At 35.8% G+C, this 16,982-nt stretch overlaps 1 protein-coding gene across 1 annotated transcript in view; it reads right to left on the minus strand.

The window, feature by feature from the left end:
• CCDC102B (coiled-coil domain containing 102B) overlaps positions 1–16,982 on the minus strand; it is a 279,289-nt gene that overhangs the window by 25,201 nt on the left and 237,106 nt on the right. The window contains exon 9 of the mRNA XM_061130691.1: positions 15,251–15,354. Coding sequence (XP_060986674.1) covers positions 15,251–15,354 — 104 coding nt within the window. The remainder of the gene's footprint in view (positions 1–15,250; positions 15,355–16,982) is intronic.

Genomic DNA, 16,982 nt, shown 5'->3' on the forward strand with positions numbered 1-16,982 from the left:
ATGTTTTCTCTATTGTTAGGATCACATGTTATGAAGGCTATGGAACCTTTAGAAAATGAATTGATAATAATGTAGGTACTTTGACCTGAATAAATATCTCCCCATATTAGAAGAGTTAAGTCAACAAAACACTTAATAGGAAAAAAAGAAAAAAAGTGAGAACATTTCATCCAAGGAAAAAATATCAAGATAAGGAAAGGATATAATATTGTGAGAAGTTAGAATAAAATAAAATAAATACCCAAAGGAAAGTTAAATTTTGAAATTCTATGTGTGTGTGTTTAATTCTGTTAGGCATCTCCTACAAGACGTGATGTGAGATGGCCTTTATGATAGAGACATGGGACATTATTAGGGAAGCTATTGTAGTTAATGACCAAAAGGGGGGCGAACCAAAAAAAACTGTCTAACATAAGAGAAAGACAAAAGAAAACCCATAAAACAGATTTTAAAATTGTCTTGAGTACAGAGTACTAGCAGCTACGAAAACTGAACCAAGTTGAAAAGCTGTCTCAGTATTCAGAGGAAACAAGTATCTAAGAGTTAAAAGTGCATGGAGATAATGTAATTGATACAGTGAAAAAACATGGCAAAGCAGACATCTACTGACACTTCTGAAGGAATAATGAATGGTCTTGAAGTGGAAAGAAAACATAGAAAAATAAAAATACACAAGAAATAATATCACATCTCCTCTCTTTCTCAACTGAAATTTAAGGACTTGCACATGCAGATTAAATGTACTCTTCACAATTACATCTAACTTAAATCAACTATACTTCAATTAAAAAAAGCTACATCTAACTCATTAGCTACAAATTTACCTTGGAATAGTTTCTTTTCATAGAGTCAAAGAATAAGACTAATGTTAGTACTTATGTAGCAAAAAAAAAAGAGAGACAAACATTAAATTAATGACAGATATCTCTTGTATAACATCAGCATAGCAGAACGGTGTTTATTGATGGCACTATTTTCTGAACCTAGAATTATATTCAACCCCAAGTTGTTTTTCACATATAAAAACAATTGGAGGTGCTTATCCTTCTTGGACAAATTTATGAGACATGTCTCCCAGAAAACTGAGTGAGGAGCCAAAATAAAGAGATCAGTAAGAGCCAGATCAAATGTCAGTTAAACTTTACTACTAATTAAGAGTGCAAATAAAAATACTTAAATATGCTTTCATTTAAAAAATGCAAATACCAAAACACTTAAAAGTATGGTCAACACAGAAAATATGGATCTGAGTCTGATCCCTGGTAAATAAATTAGCAAATATGAATTGGGAAGTGTCACACTTAGTCTAAGTTTAAATTTATATGAAATTATGACTTTATTTTGCTGTATGGAAAAGATAAAGGAATTGTCTCTCACACAGAGACCTCAATCACCTGAAAAGTGACATAAATTTAGGGGCTCAGAAATACCAAAAGTGTGGAGTAGGTTGACTACAAATATCAAAAATGGTGAGTCATTGATTTAAATCTAAAGTGTAACAATTACACGGGCTTCCCTGGTGACTCAGTGGTAAAGAATCTTCCAGCCAAGCAGGAGACACAGGTTTGATCCCTTGGTCAGGAAGATATCCTGGAGGAGGAAATGGCAACCCACTCCATTATTCATACCTGAGAAATCCCATGGACAAAGAAGTCTGGCAGGCTACAGTCCATGGGGTTGAAAATTGGACAAGACTTTGTGAGCAAACAACAAGAGTTATAAACTGAAAATCAGGGTAAATGTATTTAATAAAACTATAAATATATATATATATCTAGTTTATGTATTTTTACTCAATTTCTAGAAGGGCAGGAGGAACAAAGTCAAATATTACAACAGATAATTCTTCATGGGGGGGATATTTAAAAAACGTAATTTTATCCTTCACTTTAATTACAGAGATATAATCAAGGGGGTCAAGATTTTAAAAATAACTTAAATGACTTTTGTAGAAGTGAAAGCAAGAAATATAACTCCCAGGCCCAGTGCAGAGGAAAAAACATAAAAGCAATACTGCGCGGCATGATCCCTATAGGAAAACACAGAATGCGTAGACAACATCAGGCATGCCAAAGTAATAAAGAAAAGAATGCATACTAATTTGTGAGTTATGACATTTTTGTTAATATTTCAAAACCTGTAGTAAAGGATGAAACATAGACTTCAAGTAACATTATTTATATTCCGTATAAAAGAGGCACAAGAGTGGATCTGGGGAAAGATAACATCTTACAGAAAAACCCGAAGAAACTTTAGGGCCACCCCAATGTGATGAGACAGGGAAAGAGTGGTTGAAGTTGTGGTGAAGAAGGGATTAAGTCTTCATCCAGTAACGAGTTCTCAAGAGAGAATATAAAAAGAATAGTAGGAAAATCATGTCATATCGGGCTTTCCTTGTGGCTCAGCCCTTTCATACTGTTCACAGGGTTCTCAAGGCAAGAATACTGAAGTGGTTTGCCATTCTGTTCTCCAAGGAGATCCAGCTAGTTCATCCTAAAGGAAATCAGTCCTGAATATTCATTGAATATTCACTGGAAGGACAGATGCTGAAGCCGAAACTCCAATACTTTGGCCACCTGATGCAAAGAACTGACTCACTGGAAAAGACTCTGATGCTGGGGAAGATTGAAGGCGAGCAGAAGGGGACGACAGAGAATGAGATGGTTGGATGGCATCACTGATTCAATGGACATGAGTTTGAGTAAACTCCGGAAGTTGGTGATGGACAGGGTGGCCTGGCGTGCTGCAGTCCATGGGGTCGCAAAGAGTCGGACATGAATGAGTGACTGAGCTGAACTAAGCTGCACCTGCAATGCGGGAGACCTGGGTTCGATCCCTGGGTTGGGAAGATCCCCTGGAGAAGAGAAAGGTTACCCACTGCTGTAATTCTGGCCTGGAGAATTCCATGGATTGTGTATAGCCCATGGGGTTACAAAATCAGACATGACTGAGCAACTTTCACTTTCACTTTCATGTAATATAGATACATGAGAATAACTAGCAGGAAAAGCACCTAAGATGCTTAAAAGTAGTTGGCTCTGAGGAATGAGCCTTTGATTAAAATAAATTTTAAAATTTCACGGAATGAAATGTTATAATTTATAGCTTCTGAGATGTGCATTTGCTTAAAAAGGCCTTTCCCAAATGACAACAAACTCTAATACTTTCACTGTTTGCTTTTGTTCTCTTTTTAAAATTTACTTGTAGTTTATTTTGTATGGCTCGTTATTGATGCTTCTTTAAAAATTTTTTATCTAACTCTTTCAGATTTATTTTTAATGTTACTAATTTAAATGATCTTAGGCAGAGGGCTAATGACCTCATTCTCTCTGTCCAAAATCATAACTCTATGTTGTAATGAGGAAAACATGAAAAATTTAATCTTTAGTGTTCAGCATTATTTTACAGGTATCATAAATATCACCAATGACATTATCATTGCCAAATAGATTTAGTCAAATTAAAGCATATTTTTTTTGTAGTTGTTGCAGAGTTTGAATTTTTAAAACGTAAAGGGAATTTTATGTAAGAGGGATCAGTAATCCTTCCTCAGAGGCTTAACTCTAGTCCTCAGTGGGTTCCTGTAAAAGTTTCTCACATTAGCCAAGTGTCAGTAGAATGATGTAATCCTACTGAAATCTGTGTTGTTCATACTTTCCTTCTAGATGTTTTCCAGTCTCTGAGGCTGGGGCATCTGCCAAGCTATCAGGTCACAAGCACTGATACTTCAGCACAAGTGCACTGAGAAACACCCAATTGCCTGGCGGCAGGCAGCACTCGTTGACTGTTTCCCAGGTCCCAAATGCTTGTACTAACCATTGCCATTTTGGGTGTGGTGACTGAGATAAAAAACCAGGTTATAACTGGCATCAGAGTCTGCAGAAATTATTCTCATTCCGACCATTTGATGGGAAATAAGTACAGTTGATTAAACCAGTCCATCCTAAAAGAAATCAACCCTGAATGTTCTTTGGAAGCTCTAATTCTTTGGCCATGTGATGCAAAGAGCCGACTCATTGGAAAAGACCCTGGTGCAGGGAAAGATTGAGGGCAGGAGGAGAAGGGGATGACAAAGGATGAGATGGTTGGATGGCATCACTGACTCAATGGACATGAGTTTGAGCAAGCTCTGGGAGATAGTGGAAGACAGGGAAGCCTGGCGTGCTGCAGTCCTTGGGGCTTCAAAGAGTCAGACATAACTTAGCAACTGAACAACAACAAAAGTACAGGTGATCCTTAAACAACTCAGATTTGAACTCTGTGGGTCTACTTGTATAAAGAAACTTTTTTGGTAATAAATAGTATAGAACTACAGGATCACTGGTTGGTTGAAGCTACTGATGATGAGAAACCAGATACAGAGGGCTCATTAAAATTATATATGGATTAACCCTAGAGTTGTTCAAGGGCCAAATGTATTGTCATTCTTACATTTTCAAAAATTACCTCAATTTTTGTTACTAATGTGTATACAGTGTGTAGGCTCAGGGTGATTGTGACATTTGAATGAGAGTATTTTTTAGCTTCCAAATAAGCTTTCATACTTTCCTTTCATAAATAATGAGTCAGATTCTGGAAAACTTAATCCCCTCATAGCACTGCAGGAATAACTATTAAAATTATATATCAAAGAACTGAATTCTATTCAACAGTTAGACTGAGAGCTGTTTCTTAGATGTCACAATTAATCTCAGAGAATTTAGGCCAAAATATATTTAATATCTAGATAAATTGTTAGATTTTGTATAAAAGCAGTATTTTCACTCAACCAACATATTCTGAGTTATCATTCACAGAGAATAAATAGACCTAAAAAAAGAGAACTGATAAAATCTGATTTTATGTAACTGAATTGATCATACCTCTAAGAGTATAATAAAATGTTCATTCACAAAATTCCAAATTACAGATCTGAATACTATTATCTATTTATGCTAAATTATAGCTTAATGTTAAAATGTCGTTTTAGTTTTTAGTTCAGATTCCTCTACTTAATCATCTCTTGTTACAGAGGATTGTTCAGCATCTTTCCAGAAAATATTTAATTTTGTTTGATGGTAACAGACAAATTGGAGAAACTGTTAAAAGTAACAAACTTAACTCCTTCTAATGTCCCTCTATAGAAAACATTCTGAAACCTACTCATCATTGCCATTCTTCCTGAGATCTTCTTACATTTATTTGTGGTGACCAGAACCAAACAGTATGGTTAGACTTAAATATTAAAGAAAAATGTATTACATGAATAAATTTTTTATTTTATTTTTTATTAGTTGGAGGCTAATTACTTCACAACATTTCAGTGGGTTTTGTCATACATTGATAGGAATCAGCCATAGAGTTACACGTATTCCCCATCCCGATCCCCCCTCCCACCTCCCTCTCCACCCGATTCCTCTGGGTCTTCCCAGTGCACCAGGCCGGAGCACTTGTCTCATGCATCCAGCCTGGGCTGGTGATCTGTTTCACCATAGATAATATACATGCTGTTCTTTCGAAACATCCCACTAAATTTAAAAAATTATTACTGAAATCTTGGCCAATGAGAAACATTTCATTGATGTAGTTCTCATCTTTATTTAATATCTTTAATTTAAGCCTCATGAAATAATAATTAAACACGCTGGACTTCTTTAAAAATGGCACAGTTCAGTTCAGTCGCTCAGTCGTGTCTGACTCTGAGACCCCATGGACTGCAGCACGCCAGGCTTCCCTGTCCTTCATCAACTCCTGGAGTTTACTCAAACTCATGTCCATTGAGCCGGTGATGCCATTCAACCATCTCATTCTCTGTTGTCCCCTTTTCCTCCTGCCTTCAATCTTTCCCAGCATCAGAGTCTTTTCCAATGAGTTGGCTCTTTGCATCAGGTGGCCAAAGGATTGGAGCTTTAGCATCAGTCCTTCCAATGAACATTCAGGGTTGATTTCCTTTAGGATGGACTGGTTTGATTTCTTTGCAGTCCAAGGGACTCTCAAGAGTCTTCTCCAGCGGTACAGTTCAAAAGCATCAATTCTTCAGTGCTCAGCCTTCTTTATGGTCCAACTCTCACATCCATACATGACTACTGGAAACACCATAGCTTTGACTATATGCTCCTTTCTCGACAAAGTGATGTCTCTGCTTTCTAATATGCTAAGTTTGTCATAGCTTGTCTTCCAAGGAGCAGCATCTTTTAATTTTGTGGCTGCATCCACCATCCGCAGTGCTTGTGGAGCCCAAGGGAAAAAAAAAATCTGTCACTGTTTCCACTTTTTCCCCATCTATTTGCCATGAATTGATGGGACTGGATGACATGATCTTAGTTTTTTGAATGTTGAATTATAAGCCAGGTTTTTTACTTTCATCAAAAGACTCTTTAGTTCCTCTTCTCTTTCTGCCATTAGGATGGTGTCATCTGCATGTCTGAAGTTGTTGATATTTCTCCCGGAAATCTTAATTTCAGTTTGTTCTTCATCCAGCCTGGCATTTCACATGATGTACTCTGCATAGAAGTTAAATAAGCAGGGTGACAATATACAGCCTTGATGTACTCCTTTCCCAATTTTGAACCAGTCTGTTGTTCCAACAGTTGCTTCTTGTTCTGCATAAAGGTTTCTCAGGAGACAGGTCAGGTGGTCTGGTATTCTAATTTCTTAAGAATTTCCCACAGTTTGTTGTGAGCCTCACAATCACAGGCTTTAGTGTAGTCAATGAAGTTGATGTGTTCTGGAATTCCCTTGCTTTTTCTATGATCCAACCAATGTTGGCAGTTTGATCTCTGGTTCCAGTTTGCACATCTGGAATTTCTCTGCTTACTTACTTACTGCTGAAGCCTAGCTTGAAGGATTTTGAGCATTACTTTGCTAGCATATGGTTTATAATAGGATTACTGAATATAGTTCTCTGTGCTGTGCAGTAGGACCTTATTGTTTATCCATTCTATACATAAAAGCTTATATCTGATAACACCAACCTCCCACTGCATTCCTCCCCAATCCGCTCTCCCTTGGCAACCACCAATCTATTCTCTGCATTTGTGATTCTGTTTCATAGATAGAGTCATTTGTGTAATACTTTAGATTTCACATTTGTAATATCATATGGTATTTATCTTTTTCTTTCTGACTTAATTCACTTAGTAATGATGATCTCTAGTTGCATTCATGTTGCTGCAAATGACATTATTTCATTATTTTTATGACTGAGTAGTATTCCATTGTATATCTGTAGCACATCTTCTTTTATCTATTCATCTGTTGATGGACATTTTAGTTTGTTTCCATATCTTGTCTATTGTGAATGGTGTGACTATGAAAATAGATGTGCAAGCTATCTTTTTGAATTATAGTTGTCTGGATATATACCCAGGAGTGGGTTTGCTAGATCATATGGCAATTCTATTATCAGATTTCTGAAGAACCTTTATACTATTTTCCACAGTGGCTGTGGGTTCCCTTTTGATCACGTTCTCTCTCGCATTTGTTATTTGTAGACGTTTTAATGATGGCCATTATGACTGATGTGAGGTGATATCTCACTGTTGTTTTGATTTGCATTTCTCTAACAATTAACTACATTGAGCATCTTTGTCTCTTGGCTATCTGTATGTCTTCTTTGGAGAAATGTCTGTTTAGGTCTCCTGTCCCTTTTTAGATAGGGCTGTTTGGTTTTTTGTCATTCAATTGTCTGAGCTATTTGTATATTTTGGAAATCAAGCCTTTGTCAGTTGCATCATTTGCAAATATTTTCTCCCATTCTGTAGATTGTCTTTTCATTTTGTGTATGGTTTCCTCTGTAGTGCAAAAGCTTGTAAGAGTGATTAGATCTCATTTGTTTTTATTTCTATTGTCTTGGGAGACTGACCTACAATAACACAGGTGTGATTTACATCAGAGAATGTTTTGCTTATGTCCTCTTCTAGGAGTTTTATGGTGTCATGTCTTAGGTTTAAGTCTTTGAGCTGTTTTGATTTTTTGTGTGTGTGTATATGGTAGGAGGATGTGTTGTAACTTTGATTTGCATATGGCTGTCCAACTTTCCCAGTACCACTTGCTGAAGAGACTTTTTCCTTTTTGTATATTTTCCCTCCTTTGGTGAAGATTTTGACCATAGCTATGTGGGTTTATTTCTGAGCTCTCTATTCTGTTCCATTGATCCATATGCCTGTTTTTGTGCCAGTATCATGCTGTTTTGATTACTGTAATTTTATAATGTAGTCTGAAGTCTGGAAGGGTTATGTCTCTTGCCTTGTTCTTTTTCTTCAGGGATGCTTTGGTAACTCTGGGTCTTTTATGTTTCCACAGGAATTTTAGGATTATTTGTTCTAGTTCTGTGAAAATATCATGGGTAATTTGATAGGGACCACATTAAACCTACAGATTGCTTTGGGCACTATGGCCATTTTAACAGTATTAATTCTTCCAATATAAGTGCTTGGGGATATCTTTCTATTTCTTTCAATCATCTTCAGTTTTCTTTATAATGTTTTATAGTTCTTAGTATATAAGTCTCACTTCATTGGTCAGGTTTATTCTTAAGCATTTTATTTTGGAGGTGCAGTTTTTAAAAGTATTTTTTTATGTTCCCTTTCTAATATTTTATTGTTGGTATAAAAATGCAATCAACTTCTAAATGTTAATCTTTATCCTGCTACATTGCTGAATTTATCAGTTTTAGTAGTTCCTATGTGGCATGTTTAGGGTTTGCTGTACATAGTATCCTGTCATCTACATATAATGACAATTTTACCACTTCCCTTCCACTTTGGAAGCCTTGTCTTTGTCTGATTGCTGTGACTAGTACTGTGGGTGAAGAGAAGAGGTGAGAGGGGCATCCTTGTCCCATTCCAGACTTTAGTGAGAAGGCTTTCAACTTTTCACAACTGAGTATTATATTGGCTGTGGGTCTTTCATAAATAGTTTTTATTGTTTTGAAATATGTTCCCCTGTACCTATTTTGGTAAGGGCTTTTATTAGAAATGGATGTTGAATCTTGTCAGATGCTTTTTTTGCATTTAGACGATCACATGGTTTTAGGCCTTTATTTATGTGGTGTGTCACATTGATTATTCTGTGTATGTTGAACAACCCTAGTGAACTTAGGATGAACACCACTTGTTCATGGTGTATGATCTTTCATACATGTTATTGATTTGACTTGCTAATATTTTGTTGAGAATTTTTGCATTTATATTCAAAGATATTGGCCTGTAATTTTCTTCTTTGGTGATGTTTTGATACTAGAGTCATGGTGGATTCATAGAATGTCTTTGGGAGTGTTCCCTCTTCAGTTTTTTGGATGAGTTTGGGAAGGATCAGTATAAGTTCTTTGCATGTTTGGTAGAGTTCACCTATGAAGCCATCTGGTCCTGGACTTTTGTTTATAGGGAGTTTTTAGATTACAGGTTCTGTATCATTTTTAGTGATTGGTATATTTAAATTACCTATTATTGATTCATTTTGATGGACTGTATGTTTCTAGATACTTGTCCATTTCTTCCAGGTCACTGAACTTTTTGGCATATAATTTTTCATAGTATTCCCTTGTAGTTTTTTGTGTTTCTGCAGTATCATTGCTGTGTCTCCTTTTTCATTTCTTATTTTATTTGGGTTATCTCTTTCCTTCTTGGTTAGTCTGGTGAGAGGTTTGTACATCTTGTTTATCATTTAAAAGAACAAGCTCTTTGTTTTATTGATTTTTTTTCTCTTGTTCTTTTAATACATATTTTATTCCCTCTCTGATCTTTATTATTTCTTTCCTTTTTCTGACTTTAGGTTTTGTTTGTCTTTTTTCTAATTCTTTTAAGTGGTAGGTTAGGTTTAACAGGCATGGTTAACTCCATTTTACAGGTGAGAAAACAACAACTTTAAAGGATGAAATGAATTGCTTAAATGTCTTATGCATGCCTGACAGTTTCCAACCATCACTTCTGTAATTCTGACAGGTCTAAAGTGAAAGGTCCTTTCCAGTCCACAGACTTGCATATGACACTTAAGTCAGTCATGTATTCATTAAAGCCACTGTTTCTCACCTGTAAAGTAGAGATTCTAATTTCTATCTCATAAAGCAGGTAAGATAGTGCCTATAGGGTGAAAAATGAAATCCAATGTTAATATTTTATTTGTGTTTCAGCAGCCCTTTCTTATGTCAGTATATTTTATTATGTGATTTATTCTTTAAATTTTGCCTGATTACATTCTCTTTAGAACCATTTTTATTTCTACTTCTAACACAATGTAGAATTATATATTTGCTACTTTTGTTTATCTGAGGCATCAATGTAGCTGCTGAACAGGACAGTCTCTTTCACATTATATCTGCCAAAGATTGATACCTCACTCTAATAAATATGGTTCAAGCTGGACGGAGGAGGTTTTTTTTCCCCAATAGAATACATTCAAAGGTGAGATATGTTCAACATTCAGTATAGAAATTGTTTGCCTAGTTAAACTTGCCAAGCTACTGGTAGAAATAATTATGTTGGTCTGTTGGTTTGCTTTTGAATAAATCTTTCTAGTGTTTTTGTTTTTTTGATGGATACATGCATATAATAGATGTATGAACACATCTCTAAATGTATAATACATCTCTAAAAATTATTCTTTTCTAACCAGCAGAATCTTCCTCCATGAGAGTAGAAATTTTCAAATGTTCCTTCACTAGTTGTGTTTCAAAATGAATATAAAATTCCTTCATTTGAAGATATAGAAACCAGATATTTGAAGGTAACATTAGAAAATATTACTATCTTCACAATTTATAAGGTGGAGAAAAATAGTCTGTGTACATCTTTAGAAATGGATCATGCCAACAAGATGAAAATGTATTCAGACTAGAAACAGTATCATTCTCATGCTTTTCACTGTGTCATACCTGAAGTCCAGCCACAGTGAAGAGAGTGGTACCAAGGCTACCCACTCCAGCATTCAGGCCTAGAGAATTCCATGGACTATAGTCCATGGGGTCGCAGAGTTGGACATGACTGAGAAAGTTTCACTTTTCTTCACTTCACTTCCCAAGGTGAGAAGGCTTTGGAGATCATTCCCTTCCCACACCAGTCACGGTTCTCAATTTTATTCTTAGGAGTGAGTGACGGCCAGGCCAGGGGGCACACAGAAGTTCTTTGCATTTTAGGTACAATGTGTATGTTAGTTGGATACCAATCTTTAAAGTCTAACCTTTAAGCTCCTCTTGGGATCTGAAGACAATATCGTATTTTCAAGTGTGATTTATTTTTTTTTAAGTTTTTTTTTTTCCATTTATTTTTATTAGTTGGTGGCTAATTACTTTACAATATTGTAGTGGTTTTTGTCATACATTGACATGAGTCAGCCATGGATTTACATGTATTCCCCATCCCGATCCCCGCTCCCACCTCCCTCTCTACCCGATCCTTCCACACATGCACCCCAATGTTCATCGCAGCACTGTTTATAATAGCCAGGACATGGAAGCAACCTAGATGCCCATCTGCAGACAAATGGATAAGGAAGCTGTGGTACATATACACCATGGAATATTACTCAGCCATCAAAAAGAATTCATTTGAATCAGTTCTAATGAGATGGATGAAACTGGAGCCCATTATACAGAGTGAAGTAACCCAGAAAGATAAAGACCAATACAGTATACTAACACATATATATGGAATTTAAAAAGATGGTAACGATAACCCTATATGCAAATCAGAAAGAGACACAGATGTACAGAACAGACTTTTGGACTCTGTGGGAGAAGGTGAGGGTAGGATGTTTCGAGAGAACAGCATCGAAACATGTATATCAAGTTTGATTTAAAATAAGCTAACAACCCATTTCCTATATTTCTCTAAATTTCTCCAAGAGCACTGTCATAAGATGGAAATCACATATTCTTATATATCATTTCACATTTGACATATATCAATGGTTTTGCAATATAATACTAAACATTCCCCATTGTGATATCATTTTTTTAGGTTGTTCAGTATAAACTATGCTTAAGTTACTATAGTTCTGTTTTTAAATGTTTATATTTAAAACTGGTTAATAATACAATTAATGCAAAGGGGTATTTTTTAAAATAGGATTGAGGTTTCTTCATTAATGTGATTATGAGTGTTCTAATTAATGAAAATATTTAATTTCAGTTTTCTTTTATTCTGAGAGTTTTCTGATACTTAACAATTCTAAGTGTTTCCTTTACAATGAGAGTTAACAATATTTAAACAGAAAAATTTGACATTTATTTTTACTGGTTAATGCCTATCTTTTTATATCATAATATTGTTCCTGACATTTTTCTAGCCTAATATATGGAGTTTCAGGTATATAATGTCAAGATCATTATTACTCTAAATGCTGTCTAGTGAAAATGTGAATAATCTTACAAAGACATTTCAAAATCAGTAAGAAAACATACCTAATGTTAAGATTTATGTAGTTGAATTCAAGGGCAAGTAGTATTAGTATTTAACATTTTTCTGGGAGGCATTTCCAAGATTTCTTTCCAGTATATTTTCTTTCCATAAAAATTTGCTTTCTAAATGTATTTTCTCTGGAGGAAATTGCCTCTTAAAAAGTAGAGTGAGATGAATAAACTAATATTTGTTGCATATTTATTAATGTCATGTGCTGTGGCAGATGTTCCTTAAACATTATTTTATTCAGTCCTTAAGGGGGTGTTCTAGCGTTTTATAATAAGTAACATGCTCAAGGTCACAGAAATAATAATATAGCAAAGCGTATCTGATTTAGCCAGAGGAATGTGGGTAGGGGCAAAGTCTAATGAGCTGGGGACTAGAACTGTGAGTTTTTGTTGGTCTGATAATGCATATAGCCATTTTGCAGGAAGATGTTTTTTAAAGAGATTTATAAAGTATTTTTGGATAAAATGTCATGATACCTATGCCAATAGAATCTGGAGGAAGGGGCACTGTGAAACTCCCCAGGGCAATTCCTCAGGACAAGGGAGAAACCCAACAAACAATGGCCATTTCTTACCCCTGCTGAAGTTTCAGGTGTAGGAGTGAGGTTATTTTGGACATTCTAGCTCCAGAGAGCTCCCTGTGGAATGCAGCTGCCAGAGGAAACCACCCCCTCATCTACGTGAAGGAGCAAACCCAAAGAACTGTGGTAAATGTTTTAGGCAATTAAATATTGGGGTTAATTCATTTTGTAGCACTAGAGATCTCAAACAGACACTGGTATCTGGATGTGAGATGCTGCCACAACAAGACAGGTGGCATTGGTTTAGGGGCATCACCAAGTAGACACTGGAAAGATGGTGAAGAGGCTGTTAGCGCTGGTGTCAAAGCGGTGACGCCATTGTCACCGGAGACAGGGAGACATTTATGCATTGCTGCAATGATGAGCAACGGTGTCATCTGTGAGCACGTGGAAACTAAAATGTGATCAACCTGTGGGTCTACTCCGCAAGAGTCCCAGGCAGAGTGTCAGAGCCTGTAGGATGAGTGTTGGTAAGAGAAAAATAAATGAAAAAAATAAAATTTTAAAGCAGATTTCAGAGGAACTAGAGAAGGCAGTCTCAAAGTAAGAAAGTCTCCAGGTAAAAATAAAATCAAATTGGCCGAACAAGTTTTGTTAAGAACTAACCGAGACTGAAGACAAGGCTTAATAGAACTTTACAGGTCGTGGGACCCATCCTGGGACCCCACCCCGGCCAGTGCATATGCAGTGGTCAGTGGAAGGTCACGACTGGCCTCTTTGTCCGCAGGCCTAGAGGTAATGATACAGTCTTTTACAAAGAGACAAACTAGGTGATCAAACAATAGAAAGCTTTATTTACAAAGCAATTAGTAAATGTTCATTCCCACTAATGGGAAAGGAGGAAGACCAGGTATACTATTGACAAATTTTACAAGTCTGCTTCTTTGGAAATAGCTATTTGGGATTACATAATGTCGTTTAAGTAAATTTCTTTATCTAACAACTAAAATATGAATGAAGCAGTAAACTATACTGTATAAAATCTCAAATACTCCTATATGTGCAATTTTCCGCTTTGCTTTTGTTCATGCAACTGAAAGGAAATCACAGCTTTGTTTCCACCTGATTTATACCTTGATACTACTTTCCAATACTGGAGGACTTTTCCATGATGTTACTGCAAACTGTTTACCCCAATGAAAGTCAGAAGTCCTCTCAGTTTGAGGAACTTTGCTTTTCCCTAACATCCCTCCCAGGTGATTCGCTACTTTTCTGAGATTATTTGTATCAGCTGGAGTGCAAATCCATAGTGTTTTGACACCTCTGTCCACTTTTACCTTTTATGAAGAACTATACCAAACGTTTTCCACAGAACATACCCCTTCTACCATGTAGATTATGCATATGTGTCTTTGTCTATCAGTTACTTAAACCACTGCTTTTCTTAAGTACAGTGATTCTCATATCAACTGTCCAGCAAACTGAATGGCTTACAACTTATATTTTCTTACAAGTATTATAATGCCTTCTATTTATGTAAAATGTATTCTGAAAGCTCCTTTTGTCTTTCAGAAATTTTATTCCTTTAGAACTAAAATTGATTTTGTGTGATATTTAAACTATCATAATGTAACATTTATTAGGGAAAATATTAAGAGCTAAGCAGCCTATATATTTAAGTTTCTTTTAATGTTTCTAATATCTATAACACATTACTTTTTTTTTTGTTTGTTTTTTGTTTTTTGTTACTGGAAAAGCTTTACAATGTTAGTGTCTGCTCTATAATGAAGCATACATAAGTCCCCTCCCTCTTGGGGCTCCTTCCCTCCGCACCCCATCCCACCCCTCTGGGTCATCACAGAGCACAGGCGGAGCTCCCTGTGTTTACAGGTCCCCACTAGCTGTTTTACACACGGCAGTGTGTATATGTCAATCCCAACCTCCCGGTTTGGCCCACCCTCCCCTCCCCCCCACCTCATATCCACATGTCCATTCTCTATGCCTGTGTCTCCATCTCTGCCCTGGAGATAGGTTCATCTGCACCATTTCTCTAGATTCCACATGTATGCGTTCATGTATGACATTTGTTTTTTCTCTTTCTGACTTAACTTCATTCTATATGGATGGATGGACTCTGGGTCCATCCACATCTCTACTAATGAACCCGTTTCATTCCTTTTAGTGGCTGAGTAATATTCCATTGTATATATGTACCAAATCTTCATTATCCATTCATCTGTCATTGGATATTCAGGTTGTTAAGGAAATACGAGGGAAAAAACCATCAAGATTTCCTTATCTAAGGTCCCAATCTTGAATTCAACATGTTTTATGAAATAATTACCGATTTTGTAAGTGCCTGAGTTTAATTTCCAAGTTTTCATTTGTTTCTTTCTGTTCATTCAAAGATCTCTGGAGCTTATGGATCTGATTCAGGAAATCATCAAGCTGAAAGCAAAATAGAAAAATGCTTCAGGTATGATGACTGAAATAAGAAAATCTCTAAAAGCAAGCTCTATTTTTTGTGTAACACAGTCTTAGGCATGAAATTATTTTGTATATATGCATGAATACATAGTCATATTATTTTTAATTATAAAATTAGTTCACATAGTTAATAATAAACATCCACATGGATTCTAGAATATTTGACAGAATCTTTTCCATATTGGCAGTCTTTCCTTGTTTCTAACACAGGCTCCCCTACCTTGTTATTACCATGACTTTGCAAATGGTCTGTCTTCATATGTATATTTATACATATATTTAAGTATAGTATATATATATGTGTGTGTGCGTGCTCAGTTGTGTCTGATTCTTTATGACCTCATGGACTACAGACCACCAGACTCCTCTGTCCATGGGATGTCCCAGGCAAGAATACTGGAGTGGGTGGTCATTCCCTTCTCCAGGGGATCTTTCCAACCCAGGGGTCGAATTCATGTCTCTTGCATCTCCTGCACTGACAGGTGGGTTCTTGACCACCGCATCACCTGGTAAGTTCATATATACAGGGTACAAAATGGTACAAACAGAAACATCCTTTAAAATGTATTCTTTTAGTTGTTTTTAACTTACACATTAAAAAAAATGGGTATTATGCTGTTTGTAATCATCTGATACTTCAACTGCTAAGACTCATCTACATGAGCATCTCACTGTAGCCTTGTTGTTCTGTTTTACACAATTATACTGCACAATAATGCTAAGACAGCAACCACCCTCCTGTTCATGAGTAGTAGACTGTCTGCAGCCTCGAGCTGCTGTGGATTTTTGTGTGTGTAACTCCTGATGTTTATGTGCAATGTAGTCTCTGAAGACATATGTAGGAGAACTGTCAGGTTATATTTTTTAATGTTGAATTTTATAAAAGATAAAGCTAAAATGTCTCCCAAAACAGTTTACTAACTTACCTCCCAAAGGCAATTAGATGGTCTCCTGATTGTCACGTATTGGCAAAGATGTGCTCAATGTGAGATATGAAAATTTTGCCAATCCTTGCTAAATAAATTATGGTCAATACCTCTTTATATTTTTATTGGTTCAGTGTTTTTCTCTCATTCCTATTCAGGTCTCCTGCTCATGGCTCTATTTGGAGCTCTTTTCTTTTCTTGTACATGTTTATGTTGTAATCTCGATACTAACACTTTGTTAGTTGTAAGTGTTCCAAGTATCTTCACCAAGTATTATCAAGTTTTATAACTTATTTTTTCAATTTTATTTAAGAGATCTTTGGGTGAATAAATGTTATTTTACTAAACATAATTTATCTATTTTCTTTTACAGTTGGGATGTATGTAATGATGCTAAAAATACTTCCCTATTCAAAGCTTAGAAAAATATTAATCTATATTGTCAACTAAAATTTGTTAAGGCTTTGTATTTGTCATTTAAGTCCTAGATCAGGATGGGATTTACTTTTCTATATGATATGAGGTATTGTATTATTGATACAATTTTTTCTCTAAATAAGTACATTTTAATAGTTAATTGTCAAGTTGTTAGCCTGATGAAGTTTCCATGGGGTAGGTTTTAGATAGTTTTACTGTCATCTTCACAAGATCTAGCAACCATAT

This window comes from Dama dama, chromosome 27 (genome assembly GCF_033118175.1).
Source record: "Dama dama isolate Ldn47 chromosome 27, ASM3311817v1, whole genome shotgun sequence".
Taxonomy (NCBI): domain Eukaryota; kingdom Metazoa; phylum Chordata; class Mammalia; order Artiodactyla; family Cervidae; genus Dama; species Dama dama.